This window comes from Musca autumnalis, unplaced genomic scaffold (genome assembly GCF_047663935.1).
Source record: "Musca autumnalis isolate F117 unplaced genomic scaffold, ASM4766393v1 scaffold_1, whole genome shotgun sequence".
Classification (NCBI taxonomy): domain Eukaryota; kingdom Metazoa; phylum Arthropoda; class Insecta; order Diptera; family Muscidae; genus Musca; species Musca autumnalis.
The window spans coordinates 199,751,859-199,774,456 of record NW_027411644.1 but is presented as its reverse complement, the minus strand read 5'-3'; the positions used below and the strand labels follow the sequence as shown (position 1 = coordinate 199,774,456).

Sequence of the window (22,598 nt, the reverse complement as noted above, 5' to 3'; positions counted from 1 at the left end):
GAATCCGGAGCAGACATTCCGGGATATTCCGCTCCCCCCACAGAAAAACGAAACAAATACAAACACATGTACACTGAGATGGCAGCCGCTGGCCGGAACGCTGATGTTGTGCGGTCCCGGGTCAATCCGGTACAGAGAACCCGCTGCCGTGGGATTGATCGGCGCACAGTGGTTCAGATTATTATTATTTTTGTTTTTTTGCCAAAACCCTGTTACCTATGAACGGATAATGATATTATAATAACTAAAATTATAATTGTTGCTTGTTCGACATTTAACTTTAAGCTTTAGATCAATTAAAATATCATCAACATCAGTTTAGCGATTGCTAAGAAATTTAGCGTGAAATGTAAGACTTTTGAAAATCGGATGGTACAAAAACCGTCGGCTTCGGTCTTGAACAGTTTTAGCAGCACATCATCTGTATGTAAACAGGTAAGAACGGCGTTAAGTTCGGCCGGACCGAAGCTTTTATACCCTCCGCCACGAAGTGTATTAAAGTAAATGGGAACAGTTAATTTCCTTTCGTGTGTGAAAGAATATCTTAACTGATAATAAATACTCACTTTAAAAGAGTCATCATGCGACGACATTGTTGTTCTCTCCAAAACATAGACCAATACTTAGAATTTTCCGAAATGTGCTTCTGTATCCTCTGACAAAACCCAATATTAAATTACAATAATCTCGGTCCGAAGATTTGACACAAATACTCGAAATACATAAAACCAGGATATATATGGTCAGTTTGCTTGCGAATAAGTTTTCTATTTTCTAGGAACACAAAGATCCAATTAACGACCAATTCGGTAGAAAAACTAAAATCTTCAAAAAAAACTTAAATGGTGGACTTTTTGCAAGACATGTTTTGTACCATTAGCGAAAACTAAACACCACATTTCAGTTATTCCGGTTTAATAATGTGGCTTAAGCTTTCAAAACAACGAAAACCGGAGGGTATCGTACTATGGGGGCTTTATGAAGATGAGGGCCTATACCGACTGATTTCAGGTGAAAAGTTTTTTACCCCCAAACAAAGACTAAATACCAAATGTCATCCATTTAGTTGTGATTGTGAGGCCACAACCTTCAAAATACCGAAAATCGAGAGGTATATTTCTATGGGGGCTATATGAAAGCGTGGACCTATACTAACAAATTTCAGATGGAAAGTTTTGCACCCCTAACATACACTGATTGACAAATTTCAACTATTTCGGTGTGTTAATGAGGCTAAAGCCTTTAAAATACCGAAAATCGAGAGGTGCCGTTCTATGGGGGCTATATGAAGACGACAAATTTCGGGTGGAGAATTTTATACCCTCCGCGAAGACTAAATACCAAAATGCTGCAATTTCGGTGGGATATTGAGGCAACAACCTCCAAAATACAGAGAAACGGGAGGTATTGTTCTATGGGGGCTATATGAAGGCGTGGACCTATACCGACAAATTTCAGTTGGTAAGTTTTACACCCCAACAAAGACTAACTGCCAACTTTCAGTCACTTGGGTGTTATATTGAGCACACAATCTTCAAAAGACCGAAAATAGGGAGGTACCGTTCTATGGGGGCTATATCAAAGCGTGGACCGATATAGTCCATTTTCAATACCAAACATCCTAGAAGTAATACAAACTTCCATACCAAATTACAAAACTCTATTTAAAAACTGCGAGTAGTATCTTGCTTTCCAAAAACAGATGGACGGACATGGTTTTATCGACTTAGAATTTTATGCTGGTCAAGAATATATATACTCTATAGGTTTCCGACGAGTATTTCGAGGTGATACAAAAGGAATGACAAATGTAATTATACCTCCATATTATGGTGGAGGGTATAAAAAGTGTTAAGTACGACCAGGCCTAACTTTTTATACCCTCCACCACGAATATCATGTACTAAAATAAAATAAATAGTATGTTTCCTTACCACGGGGAATCCTAATTAACAACTGAAGCAAATTTGGGCAAAAATGTAGATTAAAACTATATAATCCCTGTAATCGGGCGTTGTCCACAATTTTAGGTGGAAAATTTTTTTTGATTACTGGAAACCCCAAACACCACGTAATAGCTTATTCAGTTGGTGAATTACACAATACTTGAAATCGAGAGGTACTGTTTTACCTGGGCCTATGTCCACAATTTTTGGCGCAGGCGTTTATCACTGGGAAACCCCTAACTGTATACCAAAACATGGACCTATTTTGAACAGCTTAGTGGAGAAGTTTAGTGGCTATATGAAGGCGTGGTCACTGGGAATCTCAAATGCCACATTGCAGGTTGTTCGGTAAAAAATGTAGCTATAATTCTCAAAATACCTAAAATCCGGAGGAACTGTTATATGGGGCGATAATATAACATGGACCTCTGTTGTTGTTTTTTTTTTTTTGTGTGAAGAAGTTTTCCCACGATTGAGGACCTCAACTGTTAAATTATAGCTAGTTCGGTAGAAAAATATGTACATATATCTAAAATCTTCAAAATACCCAACATCGGGAGGTACCGTTGTTGAAATATTGAATGTTGAATTTTTGGTGGAGGAGTTTTGTGACCACTGTGAACCTCAAATATCAAATAACAGGTAGTTGGGTAAAAAATGCAGCAAAAATCTTCAAAAACAAGTAAGAAAGGCGGTAAGTTCGGCCGAGCCGAACTGTTTACACCTTCCACCACGAGTTGTGTTGAAGTAAAATGGAACAATTAGTTTCCTTTTGTGACTGAAGATAACTAATTACCAAATTTCAGCAAATTTCGTGAATCTATACCGACAAATTCCTGCGGAAAGTTTTTAGACTCAAATTTCGGTAAAATACTGGGGATAAAGGAAGGCGTGAACTTATACTAATAAAACTTTTCAGGAATACTTTGTAACCCCCTGGAAGACTACATAACCAAATTCAGTCATTTCGGTGGGATATTGACGGCACAACCTTTAGAATTACGAAAATCGAGAGGTACCGTTCTATGGGGCTATATTAAGGCGTGGACCTGTACCGACAAATTTTTGGGGAAAGTTTTATACCCCCAAAGAAGACTAAATACCAAATTTTAGCCATTTCGGAAGAATAGTGAGGCCAAAACCTTCAAAATATCGAAAATCGGGAGGTACCGTTCTACGGGGGCTATATGAAGGCGTAAACCCATACCTACAAATTTCATATGGAAAGTTTTATAGCCCTAGTAAAGACTAAATACCAAATTTTAGCCATTTCGGAGGAATATTGAGGCCACAACCTTCAAAATACCGAAAATTGGGACGAACCGTTCTATGAGGCTATATAAAGGCGTGGACCTATACCGACACAATTGCGGGGGAAAGTTTTGTACCCCAGCGAAGACTAAATACCAAATTTGAGCCATTTTGGAGGAATATTGAGGCTAAAACCTTCAAAATATCGAAAATCGGGAGGTACCGTTCTATGATGGCTATATGGGGCTATATGAAGGCGTGGACCTATACAGACAAAATTCTGGGGGAAAATTGTTTACCTCCATCGAAGACTAAATACCAAACTTTAGCCATTTCGGTGGAATATTGGGGCCACAACCTTCAGAATACCAAAAAATAGGGATGTATCGTTCAATGGGGGCTATATGAAGACGTGGATTTATACCGACAAATTTCATATTGAAAGTTTTATACCCCAAATGAAGACTAATACCAAATTTCAGACATGTCGGTGGAATATCGAGGCCACAACCTTCAAAATACCAAAAATCGGGAGGAACCGTTCTATGGGGCTATGAAAGCATGGACCTATACCAACAAAATTCTATGGAAAAGTTGTATTCCCCCAGAGAAGACTAAATACCAAATGTTAGCCATTTCGGAGGAATATTGAGGGTAAAACCTCTAAAATATCGAAAATCGGGATGAACCGTTCTATAGGGCTATGAAAGCGTGGACCTATACCAACAAAATTCTGGTGGAAAGTTTTATACCTCCATCGAAGACTAAATACCGTTAGCCATTTCGGTGGAATATTGGGGCCACAACCTCCAGAATACCAAAAATCGGGAGGTACCGTTATATGAGTGCTATATGAAAACCTGGACCGATATAGCCCATCTGCAATACCAAACATCCAAGGAGTATTAGAAACTTATGTACCACATTACAAAGCTCTATCTTAAAAAATGCGAGCTGTATATTGATTTCAACAGACGGACATGGTTATATCGACTTAGAATTTTACCCTGATCAATAATATATATAATTTATAGGGTTTCCGACGAATAGTTTGATGTGTTACAAACGGAATGACATATTTAATTATACCCTCCATATTATGGTCGATGGTATAAAAAAATAAAATCCGGAGGTACTGTTATATGGGGCTATACCAAAACATGGACCTATGTTGTTGTAGCAACGCAAATATGTTTGTTCATGTAATATTTCAGTTATCAAGTTCTGGTTCCTCTGTACCCAGACTCAAAAATTCTGCAACCTGGGCTGGGCAGCTAAACAAAAGCAGCTTGTCGTTTGGTCCCAATCCACGTGTTGGGTATCGTTGCATCAATTCGGGTTCAATACGAACTGAGGGCAAGTCCTCGTCATCGGCTTCTTGTGCTTTCCTTCCGCAGAACGTTGTAACCATCGTAACTTTGCAAGCTAAACGGTGGCAGTGAGCTTTGTTTCCTGGATCGCGACGACCATGATGTTTTCGTCTCATAAAGTCCGCAATTTTGTTCACCATATAGCGGAGACCGTTGAAATTGAATTGAAGGGATGATGGATTTCCGGGCCGTTGGACAACAACCTGTAACGTTAGATGCTGCATTTGTTGTTGTTGGGGAATTTGCGGGGCGTCTCGTCTTCCGATGACGACGATGTTGGAGACACACTGGGAGATGCTCTGGAGCAGCAAGCAGCAACATACCTATAGCAGTTATGCTGGGTGCGACTAAGGTCAGAGCACCATTGTTGACATGAGGTGGATGCGGATATGGCAAACGGAACAGATCAATAGTCGCTGACTGGACTTTATAATAAGTCGCGGTCAAAGTTCACATATTTAGGTTTACTTTAGATTTTCAGGATTTTGCTTGGAAGAGCCAAGTCCTATCCTATTTCGACAGGACTTGCCGTTTCGAAGCAAAATCCTGAAATAAAAAAATTGGGAATTTTTTCCGAGGTTTTTCTAAAAATCCCTCCATCGATTTTTTTTTTTTTTTTTTTTTTTGGATTTTTCTTATCTGTGAACATGGCCCAATTTGAACTTTCATATCTGAAAAATGGTAAAACATACGAAATTACCATTAAGGTCAATCATGTAGAGAATATTCACTGCTACAACATTAGACTTGCGGCTTCCAAGTAAAACCGTGAAAAAATAAAAAAACACTAAAAATGTGAAATTTGACCGCGATTTATTTGAAAATCCCTCGGCCGATTTTTTATTGATATTTCTGATCTATGAACATTGTAGTTTCAGAATCCGCAAAAACTTTCCATGTGTACGCACCTTTTATTTAAATTTATTGTTTCTATTTACTTCAATACAGTTCGTAATGGAGGGTTCGTACTTGTTCATAGCAGTATTATTTCAGAGAGGGTTAGACATTATTGATTTGGCAAATGATAGAACACAACGGTACGGTCCGATTTTAGGTACAATTCGATTTGATTCTACGAAGTATCATCCTGTGACTTTGGCAATATCCTTCATTCAGCGTAAATACATTTACGTCATACATACATGTTATTCCTCACCATAAGTTAAGGCTTCGAAATAAAGTTTTTTAGTAGTTGCAAATAATGGATTTATTTCGAAATAACTTTTCGTGATTCCATGAGCATCTCAACCTGTTTTCAAAGTCAAAGTCGTTATCTTTCATCGGGTCACACACACAGAAAAGGACATTAATGTTAATGTCGATTCTCGTAACACAATTTATAAGTCAATATTGTTAAACATTTTCACTCAATTTTCAACATTTTTTTCTTGTTTTTGTTTTTTACTCTATTTTATTACTTCAACACTTACAACACGCACCAAACTGGCACGCACGCACGCACGCACACAAACGTGAACAGTGTCATGTCCTTTGACTGTAAACATGGCTTTGCTTTACGACGGTGTCCAGTTGCTGGCAGAGACATTTAAGCATGTCCAATTTCGGCCAGAAGCTTTAAATTGTAACGATGACAGTTCATGGGATAAAGGATACACGTTGCTGAATTATATGAAATCGGTAAGGGCAATACAAATAGCCTTGAACTACCAACTTACCTTCTGTTTGTGTGTCTATAAAATATTTGTCATTTAATTTTCTTGTTGTTGTTTTGTTTCGTTTTCCATTGCTTTAAAGTTAACCATTGAAGGTCTCAGTGGAGAAATAAAATTCGATTATGAAGGTTTGAGAAGTGATTTCACATTGGAAATGGTGGAGCTAAGTGTATCTGGTGTACAAAGAGTTGGTACATGGAAACCGGATGAGGGTATTACCATTGATCGTCCACCGCCAATAGTGAGCGGTGAACCCGATATGCGTTCATTGGTCAATAAAAGTTTTGTTGTTATAACAGCTATTGTAAGTATGTTGTGGTTGGAGATAAGTTATCAAATTTCCAATGTAAGGGTATGTTTTCAGAGTGAACCCTATGGCATGCTTAAAGATGTACCCTACAAACTGGAAGGCAATGATCAATTTGAAGGTTTTGGCATCGAACTCATTGAAGAGTTAGGAAAGAAATTGGGATTTTCCTATACATTTCGCCTGCAAGAGGATAACAAATATGGCAGTTTAGACAAATCAACTGGCAAATGGAATGGCATGATTCTCGAAATTATGGAAGGGGTAAGTAAGTCAATTGATTTATTTGTGTGTTATTCTTACTATACTCTTATGTATATATGTTTACTTATATACCGTTGAACGAAATGTTAGCTACAAAAACGTAACTACTTTCGTAACATTGCCAGGGAAATCAAACGTCGTAATTCTATATACAGATTTCACAGATTTTTCAAAAACCTTTATACTGACACTATTTGCCACCATTTAAAATGTCGTGCCCTAGAAAATAAAACCACAGACTGTATGTATACTAAATGTGTATGATACCACTGCAAAACCGTGGACCTGATTACAAATGTATATGAAGTTCGCTTAAAGGGAAATTCATACATCCCAAAATAAAAGCCCTGAAAATCCGAACAAAGAATAAACTTGCAAATGTTTCCTAAGATTTATGACTACTTGCTTGCTCGCGGCCTCATTGCTGTTCACAAGAAACTTTTTTAGGGTCAGGGTTTTCGACTGGCATGTAGATGAATGGGAAGATGGTAGCATTGCCTTTGCTGCCTTCCTCCGCTCAAATTAGATAGATTCATTAGTTTTATATTCTTTCTGGCGACTATACAAGTTCTAACCTTGTCTATGCTGGATGTGGCTAAGGTGGTATAGTTGCGGTCGTTTAGGCCAGTAACAAAATTCAGTCTTTTAGAGGGCGGCTACTGCTTGCGTTCTTTTACTGCTAGACGGAAACTTATCCATCCTAGCTCAAAATGCAATTTCCGCCTTATGAATTCTTAAATACACTTGTCCTTGTGCGTCTATTGTCACCCTAATCTTAAGTTCCCCATTCTCCTAACGGATACTAGGGAGTTTCCAAGTTTCGCTAAAGTCTACATTCCTCTCTACAACTGCATAAAGGCAAATATTGATCAAACGCATTTCTTCCATCCACTTCTGCAGTAATCAATGCAACTGTCATCGCAATTTTACGTTAGAGATCTCAGTCTACAGGGGCTCGTATTAAGTCCCATAGTGATTTTCATATCTAACTTTTCGAGTGAGAGGAGGGAGGTCATTCAAGGATGGGAACCACAAGCCAGATTGCTTTGGATGTCCTGCATCCAGGTTCAAAGAGCGAAGTAGCGGCACATTGGTTGCGGGCAGATTCGTCAATTGGTAAACTGATAGACTTAGAGCCACCTCGCGGTAGTTCATCAGCTAATTCTCTCCCCATAATAATACTATGACCTGGAAGCCAGCAAGAGTGCCCACATTGAAGAATATTGCGTATATCATGCCAATCCTTGCTATACAATTTCGGGTCCAGGACTTGTGAGCCTTAAGAGCCTCCTGACTATCGACATATATGTATATATAGTCACAGGCCCTGAAAGGTTGCTTTCAAGTCCTTTCACCAATTCTGCTGCTTTGCTGATAGTAAGCATTTCTACCTGAAAGACGCTGCATCTATCATTAATCTTAAATGAGTGTTTTATAATTGGGTTCTCGAAGTTGTTGTTGTAACAGTATATGACATGTTTGTATATTCGTTTTTCTGCCTATTCTGGCTGTGCGTCTATCTCCAGTTCAATGAATGTGGCTGCTTCGGTGGGTTGTAGCCACATAGCAAGTGGAGTTAGTTGTGTAGGTTGAAGAGGTGCAGTGTTTCGTGTGGGCCTTCACAGCATGCTGAGCAGATATTTTGCACGGTGTCATCGATCTTTGTCCTATAGGAATTCAGACGGATGCACCATCCCTAGCGTAGTTGAGACAAAACTACTCTGGTTTGTCGTGACAGATGACGCTCCCCAGGTGATCAGGTGGGGGATGTTCTCCGAGGACCGCATTCGCACGATAGTTGTTTATGGCATCTGCGACTGCATCTGTGTGTATGCTATTTAAACCTGCTTGATAGGCTTGTTGATCTAGGGGTTCTATCTTTTAACGTTGGACCTCCCTTTCTAGATCATGAAAATCCCTCCTGACATGCATAAGTGTGTGGGGGGTCCTATCCACCATATGGTGATTAGAATGGCTCTTACGGTAACATCCGAGCAAGTATTGCTACGTAAGCCTACCGATGGGTTGATGTACCGGAAAAATTTCTGTTTCCTCATGTATATGGTCCACTGAAGACATAAAGAAGCACACTCTTGTAGTTCTCAGGACGGCATTGTGACTGGTTTAAATATTTATCCATTGTATTGCACTTATACTCGCGGACCACTCGGCGTCGCATAGCTCACCACAGACCGATCTATCGCGTTACATGTGGTCAACAAGGTTTTTTTCTATCTGCACCCCAACTGTTGCCGGCGAGGGACTTGAGGACCTTGTTCCTACATCTCAGCTGGCCGCAGATAGCTTTGCCATGCTGTCACATGTGACCCCTAGAATGTTGGAATAGTTGGTGGTCGGAATTCTGCTACCAACGACCATAACATTCAACACAGTGCTCACCTCTGCAGTCCATGCGTTGAGCAGAGTGGCTGTAGATTTAGTGGCGTATATTTGCATATTCCTCGCGTAGAAAAATGTGGTAAGATCAGTCAAATAGGAGTTCAGCCTTTCACAAATGAAATCAGGGAAGGTACCTGAAGCCAAGATCGTACAATGATCAGCATACTTTACGATCTCAATGCCGTCTTGAGAGGATGGAATACAGGGCAGGTAGAAGTTATATAATCCGGGAGATATCAACCTCCTCAAGGTAGTTTCACTCTACGCGGCTTGGACTTCTTGTTCCTGAATTCCACGAACGACTGGCGTTCACACATACAATTGATTACACTGCTCAACAAAATTGAAAAAGTTGAATGTTTCAGACGAAGTTGCAGTTGTTTCTAGATGAAATCGGCGAGTTATATTCAAATCCGGTCCCGGTTTTTCTCCATCAGCTCTTGTTTTTGAGATATAGCTCAAAATCGGTTTTTACGAGTTTAACCCAGACTTTCGTTATTTTCGGATACAAACAAATATTTTTTGTGGTATTAAGTGCTGCGTGCTCGACTGCTGTTTGGGGGCCTGCGGTTGAGAGAGGTATTCTGATAACGACGATGACATACGGGGGCTGTGTTCACGCAGCATGCAGCAACATAGTCTCTCTCGTGCAGCAACACTTACTTACTTACTTAGCTGGCCTTTTACAGAACATTTGTTCCATAAGCCGAACTAAGAAAAAATCTCCAATCCTCTCTGTTTGCTGCTGTATTTTCCCAATCTGGGATATGTAGCTTTGTGATATCTCGTTTCACTTGTTCGCTCCAACGAAGCTTTGGCCTTCCAGATCTGCGAGAACCTCCATGCGGCCCGTATTTATACGCCTTTTTAGCGGGTTCATCATCACTCATTCTTATAACATGGCCTAGCCATCGCAATCGTTGTATCTCGATTCGTTCAACTATATTGATGTCATTGTATAGTTGATACAGCTCGATGTTCATACGACGCCGATATTCGCCGTCAACACAGATTGGCCCGTAGATCTTTCGAAGAATTTTTCTCTCAAACACACAAAGCACTGCCTTATCTGCTTGAGCAAGTACCCATGCTTCGGAACCATACATTAGCACGGGTAGTATCAGTGTTTTGTACAGTGTTATTTTTGTTTGACGAGAGGTGGCTTTATTCCTAAACTGCTTACTCAGCCCAAAGTAGCATCTGTTAGCCAACACTATTCTTCTTCGTATTTCACAACTGATGTTATTTGTTGTGTTTATGGCGGTGCCGAGGTAGACGAAGTCCTTTACTACCTCAAAATTATAGGTACCAACATTGACAGATGGTGCGGTGTTTATGGACATATTACGCGTCGATACCATCAACTTGGTTTTTACGCCGTTTACTGCCAGACCAACTTTAGCAGATTCTCTTTCGACTTTTGCAAAGGTGTCAGTTACTTCCTTTACCGATCGACCCATGATGTCAATGTCGTCGGCATAAGCCAGTAACATGTGGCTGTTCGTGTATATCGTTCCATTTCTTTTGACCTTCGCGTCTCTTATGACCTTTTCCAGTAGGATGTTAAATAGATCACACGACAGGCCGTCTCCTTGTCTGAAACCTCTTTTGGTAGTAAACTCATCGGAGAGGTTCTTTCCAATTTTAACTGAGGATCTCGTCTCAGTTAATGTCATTCTACAAAGTCGAATGAGCTTTGCAGGAATACCAAAATCAGACATGGCTTGGAACACCTTTGAACGTATAGGGCTGTCGAATTCTGATTTATAATCGACGAAAAGATGGAAGGTGTCGATCTGCATTTCTTGGGTCTTTTCCAGGATTTGTCTCAAGGTAAATATCTGGTCAATGGTGGATTTGCCAGGTCTAAAGCCGCACTGATAGGGTCCAATAATTTCATTGACCATAGGCTTTAGTCTCTCACACAATATGCCAGATACTATCTTATATGCAATAGGGAGCAGACTTATGCCCCTATAATTGGAGCACACAGTCTTATCACCCTTCTTGTGGACTGGACATAGGATGCTCACGTTCCAATCGTCGGGTACGCGTTCTTCCTGCCAGATGGTGCCAACTAGCTGATGCATACACCTTATCAGCGTGTCGCCTCCGGTTTTGAACAGCTCGGCTGGTAGGCCATCTGCTCCTGCCGCCTTATTATTCTTCAGCCGGTTTATTGCTGTCCTTACCTCATCTTGGCTGGGCGGTATACATTCAATACCATCATCTGGGATTGGATCTGTGGTATCTTCGCCGTCTTCACTGCTATCGGATACCAACAGTTTGGAAAAATGTTCTTTCCATATCCTGAGTACACTATCTGTATCAGTTACCAAATTACCTTGTTGATCTCTACAGGAGGATATTCCTGTACCAAAGCCATCAGTTTGATGCTTCACTCTTTGGTAGAATTTTCGGACTTCGTTCTGTCTCCTGTACATCTCCATTTGTTCACACTCCCTCTTTTCCATTTCTCTCTTTTTCCTGCGGAAAAGACGTTTCTCCTCTCTCCTTTTCTCCCGATACCTCTCTCGTGCGCTACGCGTTGCTACTGATTGTAAAGTAGCCCTATATGCCGCATTTTTTTCTTCGGTAGCAGCACGGCACTCCTGGTCTTACCACGGATTCTTTGGTGGAGGTCTCTGGTATCCAAGTACTGATTTTGCGGCTGTTTGCATGGAGTGGGCAATATTTTGCCATTGTGCTGATATGTTATCGGGACGAGAAGCGCTATCATTAAGCAATTGGGTCAGTTGAGTGGAATATGCTGTGGCTATCTGTTGTGTTTGCAGCTTGGCGATGTCCAACTTTCGTGTTGTGTCTGTCCGTGCTTTACTTGCAACGTTTAGACGGGTACGTACCTTTGCTGCAACGAGGTAATGGTCCGAATCTATGTTTGCTCCTCGGAACGATCGTATATCCAACACGCTCGATGAATGTCTTCCATCTATCACAACGTGATCAATTTGATTTATTGTTCTTTGGTCTGGAGACAGCCAAGTGCCCTTATGAATATCGAGATGCTTAAATCTGGTACTGCTAACTACCATGTTTTTTGCCGCTGCGAAGTCTATCAGCCTCATTCCATTGTCTGATGTTTCACTATGTAGACTGAATTTCCCAACTGTTTGTCCAAAGATATTCTCCTTTCCAATTTTGGCATTAAAATCGCCTAGAACAATTTTAATGTCATGGGCAGGACAACGGTCATATGTTTCTTCTAAGCTCTCGTAGAATATATCTTTGGTCTGTTCGTCCTTGTCTTCGGTTGGGGCATGAGCGCAGATAAAGCTGATGTTGAAGAATTTTGCTTTAAATCGAATTGTAGCAAGTCTTTCATTCACTGGGGTGAAGCTGGAGACCAGATGTTTTAACCTCCGACCAACTACAAAACCGCAACCAAACTCATGCTTTGTGTCATGGCAGCTATAATACAGTGCGTCACCTTTAGGTGTTGTTGTGACATCTTTCCCAGTCCATCGTATTTCCTGTATGGCAGTAATATCGGCTTTGTACTTTCCAAGTACGTCTGCCAATGCGAAGACTGCACCTTCTCTATAAAGAGTGCGAACATTCCAGGTGCAGATTCGCAGATCATGGTCCTTAAAACGTTTGCGGGGTTCGTCAACTTTAGAGGGGTTTGTTTTTCTTTTCTTTCGTTTTTTCGTAGTAGGCTGTTTTTTTCTAGGGGAGGGTTACTAACCCGACGCCCAAACCCAAGTTTTTAACGTTCTTATGGGTGAACGCGCGGCACATGTTAGCTCACTACCTTTATCGGGTGTTAAAGGCAGTTCCCCAGGTGACACCACGGGGAGGTCAGTGTCCACTTGAGATGAAAGAGGGACCAAGATAAATCCTGGGCTTTGCCAAGTTAAAACCGGTCAGGACCGTTCCTTGGTATCTTCCATCCCCTACGTCACCTCGTGCAGCAACATAGTCCCCTGCAACATGGAGGGGGTCAGTACAATTCCTGAGATACACCCACCCTAGGCGACTATTGCATTTCACACAAGTTTGAGTGTGGTTGATGCGGATGTGACAACTGAGCGCATCAATATTGGTCCTGGGTTTCCTTCATCCCGGTGCGGACCAAAATAATCCGGAGAAGGAATTCGGGAATATGTTGCTCCCAACACTGAAAAACGAAACAAATACAAACGATTGTTGTGTGGTCCGGTATCGATGAATATCATAACTACAAACTGAGTGCGACATGCCCTTGTAAAAATAATAGGGAAGAAAGGGGGTTTGCGAGTAGTTACGGCTGCCAAAAATCCCTTACAAAACCCATGATTTTGGGAGGACTTTTTTTGCTGGGATATAATACAGTGTGTCACCTTTAGGTGTTGTTGTGACGAACATTTCGGGCGCAGGTCCTTAACACGTCAACTCAAATTCCATGGCATGATGTTTTTATAGGAGGGTGTTACTAACCCGACCCCCTACCCAAGTTCTTATCATGAGTGAATGCACGTTTAGCTTGATACCTTTAACGGGTGTTAAAGACAGTTCTCCAGGTAACACCACGGGGAGGTCAGTGCCACCTTGCCACCATGTTAGACGGTTAGAACCGTTCTTTGGTATCTTACCCGTAAAATAACATAATATGAAACAAATAAAAAAGAATTAGTCGTATTTGCCGGCAGAGGTATGTCCTCAGCCTGTGATGTTATGAAAACAAGCAAACCTAGCAAACTATCCCAAATAAAGTTTAAAATTTATCCCCGAAATGGTCTTAACCTGTTCTTAAGCCTGAATGTTTGAACTTTTGAGGGCAAGGTATGGATAGAAGTGGACCGATATAGTCGATATTCGAATTTGACGTAAATTTGGAAGAACGATTACTATGTGCTGTCAAAATTTCAAAACAATTGTAGTCATGTCCCTAAACTGCATATTTGGAAATTTTGTGCGGGAGGTACACAAAAAAGTGGACCGATTTAGTCCATAGTCGAACATGATTTAAGTGTGAAGGAAATATTACGGTGCACAAAGGTTGGACCAATGTCAATATTTTTTCGATAATTATCGTGGCCTTGATCATCGTGAATATTTATAGAGTTTTTGGACCATTATGCCAGGAATTTGCCCCCCAAAAGCTTCATATCGCTGTAAACAGAACAAAAAGAAGTACTTCTAGTAATGGAAGCGATCCTTACTTCCTGCACTTAAACTGCACTTAAGCAAAAATATTGAACTGCTGTTGTTGTAGCAACAATCAAACCTAGTCACAAATATATGTTTGATGCTGGGTTGGCAGCCACTGGTCGAAACACTATGAACTTTTTCAAACTTTATGTATGTTTGGAAGAAATTTTACGATGTGCAAAGTTTCGGCCAAATCAGATACTCAGATCGTAAGTTTACGTGCTCATCAGTCATTTGAGTTGGTACCGGCAGGGTTATTTAGATCGCTTGGTACATTATCTCAAGAAGTATGTACTTGCCGGCGAAATAAAATTTTACCATCATAAATAGAGCCACGAGCCCAAACTACTGAAAACATGTCATGACGATCTGAGAAGTGTTCCATAACTGCACTTGAACAAAAAATGTAATTTTGTGTGAGAGATTCCAGAAGGAGTATACTGTTAGAGCGCATATTCGAAGCTGATCTATGTACATCTAGAAGAAACATTACCATGTGCAAAATTTGGACCAAATCGGGTTCTCTCTTCGCGAGTTATGGGGAGCACCATTCTAGTGAAAATTTTAAACTTTTGTGGGGAGGTACCCGAAGGAGTGGAGTGATTTAACCCATCTTGGAACTTGATCTAAGTTTGCACAAAATATTATGAGAAACAAATTTTGGACCATGTCCAGTCGGACAGACAAATGGACGGACTTGGCTAAACCGACTCTAAATTGTCTGAAACAACAACCATTATTTCGATGAGGCACATTTTGATCGTTTCAAAGTGTACTAGTGTCATTAGCCTAAAAGCTAGGGGTATAGCAAGGTTTAGACTTATTTGTATTCCATAAAATTTGCTAGTCCATAAAACGGTTAACATAACATAGTTATGATATCGTAACAACAGAGTTAACCTATCTATTAACATATCCTAACAAATGATTTATCCTCTTTTGATGCTTTTGTTTTTGTAAATTAATTTGACCTTACCATCTCTTGTGCTTTATAGCTTTAAAATGAGTCACTCTTTGAATCCATTTGTTACTAAATTTAATTATAAACGCCATATTTGCAACAATTCTAATTATCTTAATGTCCATTTAAAAATATTTGATTAACTTTGCTGCATTGTCTGTTTCTTTGTAGCGTGCCGATTTGGGTATCACCGATTTAACCATGACTTCAGATCGTGAAAGTGCAGTTGACTTTACAATTCCATTTATGAATTTGGGTAAGTGTGACAGTGGCAATGATGCCAATTCTCATCATTTGACATTGTATTTCCTTACTTTTTTGCCCTTTGCATGCAGATGCTTCCAATTAGAGTGATATAAACCATGACACAAAAGCAAAAATGCATGAAGCGAGCCACACAATGCCGAACTAACAAGTGTGAAAGTTGTAATGCAAGCATTTTAAGCAGAAAATATGAAACTCATTAATGACTATGACTGAAATTCTTGTTGTCCTTGCATTTGTTGGCGTCATTTGTTGGGTGTTATTCAAGAACAACATCATTAGAGAAGCTGAATATACATACGTGGCATTTGCAAGAGTATTTCCTAAAAGTACAGCTGCAGATTATTTAGAGATGCCAAATGAAAATTAAAGTAAAGAAAAATATATAAATACTAGCAGACACCGCTCCGCGTGGCCCGTCGTTTGGTTCAACGTTCCAACCTCACCATTTAAGGAAATTTGTAAATATATCGTTTTTCCTGGTCGGGGCGCACCCACCGTTGTCTCGAAAATTAATTTGCAAGGCGATGACTCATAAATTTAGCAAATATAGCGATTATAAAACAATAAGCCCCGAAAATTCGTCTATAAATAAAGGGCATTTTGTACAACGGGACATTCCTGAACATTTTCTGAAAATTGCATGAAATTAGGATCAGTAGTTTTCAAAAAATAATATATTGAAAAGATTGGGCGTGGTCATTAGTTTTCAATCCGCTACGTCGTTAGCGAAAATTTTCATTTATAGAAAAGAGGATAAAAACAGACCCCCGTTTTATTTATTTCCGAATTAATTCAACAACCGCCTCTATATCTCAACCCTGACCCCAGATTTTAAATTATAATTATATTCCTTCATATAAAACTAAACGTTTTTCCAATTCCAAATTTAGTACCTTTCGTACTCTTATAGAATGCATTTCCAAAACCACCTACATATCTTAACCGTACACACCAACACTGCGCCTAATACCAAAATTCAGAATTCAAACTCTATCCGAACACGTTTTGTATTGGGAGTACATTTACCAAGTTTTTTGTATCTTTCGTTTACCTACGGAATGTATGTTCAAAGCTATTCCCTACACAGCAACACTGATATCAGTTCCAAACTTCCGAATTCTAAATCTATTTCTGGACCCAAGTCAATATTTAGTACCTTTTGTATGTACGTACTAAAGTATTTCCAAAACCAACTACACACAAAATTCCCAATAATAACTTATAGCATTTACTTCCAAAACCACATCCACATCTCATTTAATAATTTTAGTATACTTATTGTACGTATTTCTAAAATTCAATACCAAAAACCCCTAATACAAAAACTCAGAATTTTAATGCTATCCTTACGTACTGTTATAGAATGTATTACCAAAACCGATTCAAAACAGTGACTATAATGCCAAATTTTAGAAAATCACTTCAATACCTAAACCCAATACCCATTTTCTACCGCTTAGTACTTTTCGTAGAACCATCTCCACATATCAACCCTACGCAAGCGATCTTCATTCCAAATATCAGAATTACAACCTATACGAAAATTAGTGCCCCATAGAACTTTTCGTGTTTATGTATGTACTTCATTACCACCAATACCCTTTAGTACTTTCCGTACACATAAGTACCAATTTCCAAAATTACCTCCATATGTCAACCCCAAACTTCAACAATAATTTTAATTTCAAATTTCAGTATTTTGGTTCTATTCAAATTTTACAAAATATTGTACCATTTAGTACACATAAGTAAGAATTTCCAAAAGTACTTCCATAAATTCCTAATTTCAGGATTTTAGCTCCATCCATTCATCCATGTTGTCCCAAATTTAGTCCCATTTTGTACTGTTCGTACCCATATGTACGCATTTTCAAAAATACCTCCATATCTCAAACTTACACTTCAACAGTAATCTTAATTCTAAATCTCAGGATTCCAGTTCTTTCCGATCACCTAAATCCAAATTGCATAAAATTTAGTACTGTTTAGTATTTTTCGTGCCCATATGTACGAATTCTCAAAACTACCCCCATTACTAAACCTACACTCCAGCAGTAATCTTAATTCCAAATCGCAAGATTCCAGCTCCATCCATTCACCCAAATCCGAATTGTACAAAATTTGGTACTTTTTGTACCCATAACTACGAATTTCCAAAACTACCTCAAAGCTACAATCCAACAGAAATTTTAATTCCAAATTTCAGGATTCAAGCTCTATCCGTTCACCAAAATACAAATTGTACCAAATTAGTACTTCTTTGTACTTTTTGTACCCATAAGCACGAATTTTCAAAACTACATTAAGCCTACATTCCAACAGTAATCTTAATTGCAAATCTCAGAATCCAGTTCTATCCGTTCACCCAAATCCAAATTTTACCAAATTTAGTACCATACTGTACTTTTCGTACCCATAAGTAAGAATTTCCAGAACTACTTCAAACCTACAATCCAACAGTAATCCTAATTCCAAATCACAGAATTCCAGCTCTATCCATTCACCCAAATCTAAATTGTACCAAATTTAGTACCATTTGGTACTTTTCGTACCCATAAGTACGAATTTCCATAATTACCTCAATCCGACACTCGAACTGTAATCTCGATTCCAAATTTCAGAATTCCTGCTCTAGCCGTTCGCCCAAATCCAAATTGTAAAAATTTAGTACCATTTAGTACTTTTCGTACACAATCTCAATCCTACACACCATCTTAATTCAAAATGTCATGATTCCAGCTCTATCCGTTCATCCAAATTTAAGTCGTAACAAATTTAGTACCACTTAGTACTTTTCGTACACATGTGTATACATTTCCAAAGTTTCCACCTTATATTAAACCTACATCTTAACCTTAATTCTAATTTCAAATTTCAAGCTTTTAGCTCTATCCGTTCACATAATACAAAATGAAACCAAATGTAGTACATTTTAGTACTTTTCCCACACTTTTAGTTTGAATTTTTAATAACCAGTTATCTATCATACTCGTCATCAGTGGCCCTCATTCCAAATTTCAAAGTTCTTGCTCTATCGGTTCGCCAAATACAAACTGTACCATATTTAGTATCTTTTAGTACTTTCGAACCGTTCCCGTACGAATATCTAAAAACCCAGCCTTATCTGACACCTTCCGGCCATGACAGACCCTCACCCAAAATTTCAAGATTCTAGCTTCAGCCGTTTCGTCTGAGCGTTGATGAATCATATAGTCAGTCAGTGAGTCAATCACTTTACTCTTTTAATATTAAAGATTTAAAAAGTGGGCGCGGTCAGGTAATTTGTCTCCAAATATGTGCCTAGTATACACCCAACCCCATTTTCTCCCAAAATTGATGCTGAAACTGCTATAATCATAGGTTTGGCTTATACATATAGCGCTGCAAATTTCATGGTACTGGGTTCAGTAGTATTGGAGATATAACATTTTTAAAAAAGCAGGCGTGGTCGGGTTCTTGGGTCCCATAGAAGTGCCCGGATTGTAGATTAATTCGTAAATTTTTGAACCGATACATTCGTAATATTTGCAAATATAGGGTTTTTTAAATATCGCATAAGGGTGGTACCGCGCCCCTATGGAATTCAATAAAATATGTAGCCTGTATCGGGGTCATCCCTGTACATTCCCTGACAATTTCAAGAAAATCAGTTCAGTAGTTTTGTAGTTGTAAAACAAAAAAAAAAAAAAAACATTGTTCTACAACATCCCAGGCGGGACAGGGGAGACTTCTCTCCTATCAATGAGTGCACCCTGATTCATATTTAGCTCAATGATATGGGACCTACTGTTTATCGCAGAGTCCGTACGGTGTGTCTTAAGACACCACTTGTGGAAATGTTTTTCAAGGCTAAAATACTCAGCAAAGGTCGCCAACATTACTGAGGGATATTTTGCCATCGTTGAAAAATGTTTGACGTTGCTAGGCCGGGGAATCGAACCTTCTGAATCGGTGACCTTCTGCGTGCAAGGAATCGGTGACCTTCTGCGTGCAAGGCGGGCGTGCATACCATTGCACCACGGTGGACCCAAGATGTAACATATGTTAAAAAGTGGGCGTGTTCAAGAAGGAAATAGGGTATAGGGGAAGTACGCCGCCCCTTCCGAAATTCAACAAAATATGTAGCCTATTTTCACCGGGGTTCATCGCTGTAAATTCCCTCACAAGTTCAGGAAAATCAGTTCAGTAGTTTTTGTAGAAAAGATTAAAATTGAAAATTGAAAAAAGTGGGCGTGGTCATTTTTTTTTTGTTTGCATAAAAACCTATGTTTGGTTATGACGAACATTTCCAAAAAGAATAATCCAAATCGGTCCAGCTGTTCTCAACTGATACCATTACCAACGAACGACATTAGATTTTTATTCATATAGATTGACTCGTATTTCCTTAAACTGATCAGGTCAGATCGAGTTTGGATTTTATAACCTAAAATAAGTTTTCTAGAGTTTCAGAATATTCCGAAGTACATTGCTGGTCACATTATTTGGAAGATTTTTTTTTCTAGTTCGTCTGTTAGACATTTAAATTCTACTACTTTAGTCCATTTCTTAGAAAATGTAGCTAAAATCATCAAAATATCTTAAATCGGAAGGGATTCGTTATATGGGGCCTATATAAAAACATGGACCTATGATGACAATTTTGGTGGAGAGGTTTCGTGACTGCTGGGAACCTCAAATGTCAAATAAAATATAGTTCGGTCAAATCATGTACCAAAAACCCTATAAATAGCTAATATCGGTTGGTACCGCTATTTGGTGTACCATAACATATGTAGGTCTATATCACAATTTTTAATTGAAAAAGTTTGGTACTAATGGGAATCTTAAATGTCAAATTACAGGTAGTTTTGAATGAGAAGAAGGACCTAAAATGTCAAATTACGGGTAGTTCAGTCAATGTAGCTAAAATCTACTAAATATCGAAAATCGGGAGGTAATGTTATATGAGGACTATTCCAAAAGACGGAGCTACATATGTGGACAATTTATGGTCAAGAAGTTTCGTGAATGCTGGGAACTTCAAATGTCAATTTACGCGTGCTTCAGACATAAAATCTACCGAAAATCTGGAGGTATCGTTATAAGGGATCTATACCAAAAAATACTAAACTCCTTTATATGAGGGCTATACAAAAACATAGAGCTATGCTGAAAATTTTTAGTAAAAAAGTTTTGCGACCACTTACAGGTAGTTGGGTCAAAAGGTTTAGCTAAAATTCCCAACAATAAAACATGAGGGTTAGTGTACATCATATAATTTTTCAACTCCAGCAAATTTAATCGATTCCGACTCAGCAACCCTGATATCATCATTACAGTGTTTGTTTCGACAATTAATTTCCTGAATTCAGTGAACGATGCTGGCATAGTTGTCATTTCACTAAGGTGATTCCATAATTGTCATCTCTAATGAAAATATTGCATGTCTATTTATAAACATAAATCATTGTATATATTCTTTCATTACTGAAACAATCTCTGTGACAACAGTTCTAATTAACGCCGAATGAATGAAGAACACAGGGAGAAACCCAGCAGTGGTTGCATTGAATATTCTACATTCTGTTTGGTCCAATGGTGTTCACGTTAGTCACGATTCACGAAACACTGTGGAAATATATTAAAAACTCTTTGAAGGAGCTGCTCAATTCAGTTTATTTAGTCATCCATAACAAATCAAAGTTTACAATTTTTGCGAACACTTGAAATTATTTGGTCATTTAGATTTTTTTAGAGCCTTTGGACAATTTATTCAGGTAGCAGGAACAGGTCCACCAAAAACAGCCTTTAAATATCACTTATTCAAAACAGTTGGACTTTTGTGAGGGAGGTAACCGAAAATGTTTTCCATTATAGACCTTCCTGGAACATGATGTAAGTTTTGAGGAAATTTGCCAATGTACAAAGTTTCGGCCAAATAGGATACTTTATTCATATTCGTGTTCATCAGTCATCTGAGTTGGTGCCGGAAGGGTTATTTAGAGCCTTTGGGAAATTATCTCAGGAAGTATAGAGTTGGTTTCAATTTTGTTCGCGTTCACAAAATTGGATGCTGCGCCAAAAATATATGGGGGGTTTTATTACCTTATAAAGAATAAATATTTAAAAATTCCCTTTGTGTTCTTATAAGAAAATCGTCAACAGTTTTTAATATCTATCCGAAGATGCTTAAATATTTGCAAAATTTCAAATCAAAAAATACTGAAGAAATCTTGGATAGGGTTTATAAATTACATATTACAGCAACAACAAAAGAGGAAAATAAGTTTTGGAATATTATTTCATGAATATATTTTTTTGGTTTAATACGAAAAATTGGAGAACATTTTTGGGAGTTATTCTAATAGTTCGCTAAATTTCTATCCAAAGCTAAAGTATTTTGCTAAACCTTCTACTGGAAAAATAGTTTATCTTCCTGAAGGTATATTTCGTCACTATATGGTTTATACCCTTAACCATAGGAAAAACTGGAATATTCGTATTTTTCGGACTTACACTAGCGGTCATCTGAATAGGTTTGAATTTTTTTCTTTTTATATGTTAAGGTGTCTTCTGATGGGTTCGTATTGCAGATCCATACTATTTACTTTTTGAGAGTCCTATACTATGCCAACATTCCCAAGAAAAAACTTGACGGTGTTGCCATATTTTCGGAAAATATCCCAATTATAATAAAAAATGTACAAAAAGTGTCCAATTTTTGCGATCATCAGAATAGGTTTGAATCAAATAAAATTGAATAATTGTACTACCCATGCAAATATTGCGCAGTTTTTTTTGGTATAGTTTAGTAAAATGGAACATTCTGATAAATCTTACAACAAAGTTGACCCGCTTTATTAGGAACGTGGGTTCAATTCTCAACCTGGAAAAGTTACCAAGAACTTTCAGATAAAATCAAGAAATATTCCAACAAAAACGTTTTATAAACCTGCTTTAAATGATTTTTTTGTTTTCGTTAGATCTCTTCTGAGCTCCGAAAATTGTCTGAAAGCAAATACGAAG

At 38.6% G+C, this 22,598-nt stretch overlaps 1 protein-coding gene across 2 annotated transcripts in view; it reads left to right on the top strand.

Annotated features, from left to right (window-relative positions):
• The window catches only part of Grik (glutamate ionotropic receptor kainate), an 87,843-nt gene that overhangs the window by 22,132 nt on the left and 43,113 nt on the right, over window positions 1-22,598 (top strand). For both annotated transcript variants that reach the window (XM_073959784.1, XM_073959785.1), the window contains exons 6-9: window positions 6,048-6,205; window positions 6,323-6,544; window positions 6,605-6,811; window positions 15,495-15,579. In XM_073959784.1, the coding sequence (XP_073815885.1) occupies window positions 6,048-6,205; window positions 6,323-6,544; window positions 6,605-6,811; window positions 15,495-15,579 (672 nt within the window). The remainder of the gene's footprint in view (window positions 1-6,047; window positions 6,206-6,322; window positions 6,545-6,604; window positions 6,812-15,494; window positions 15,580-22,598) is intronic.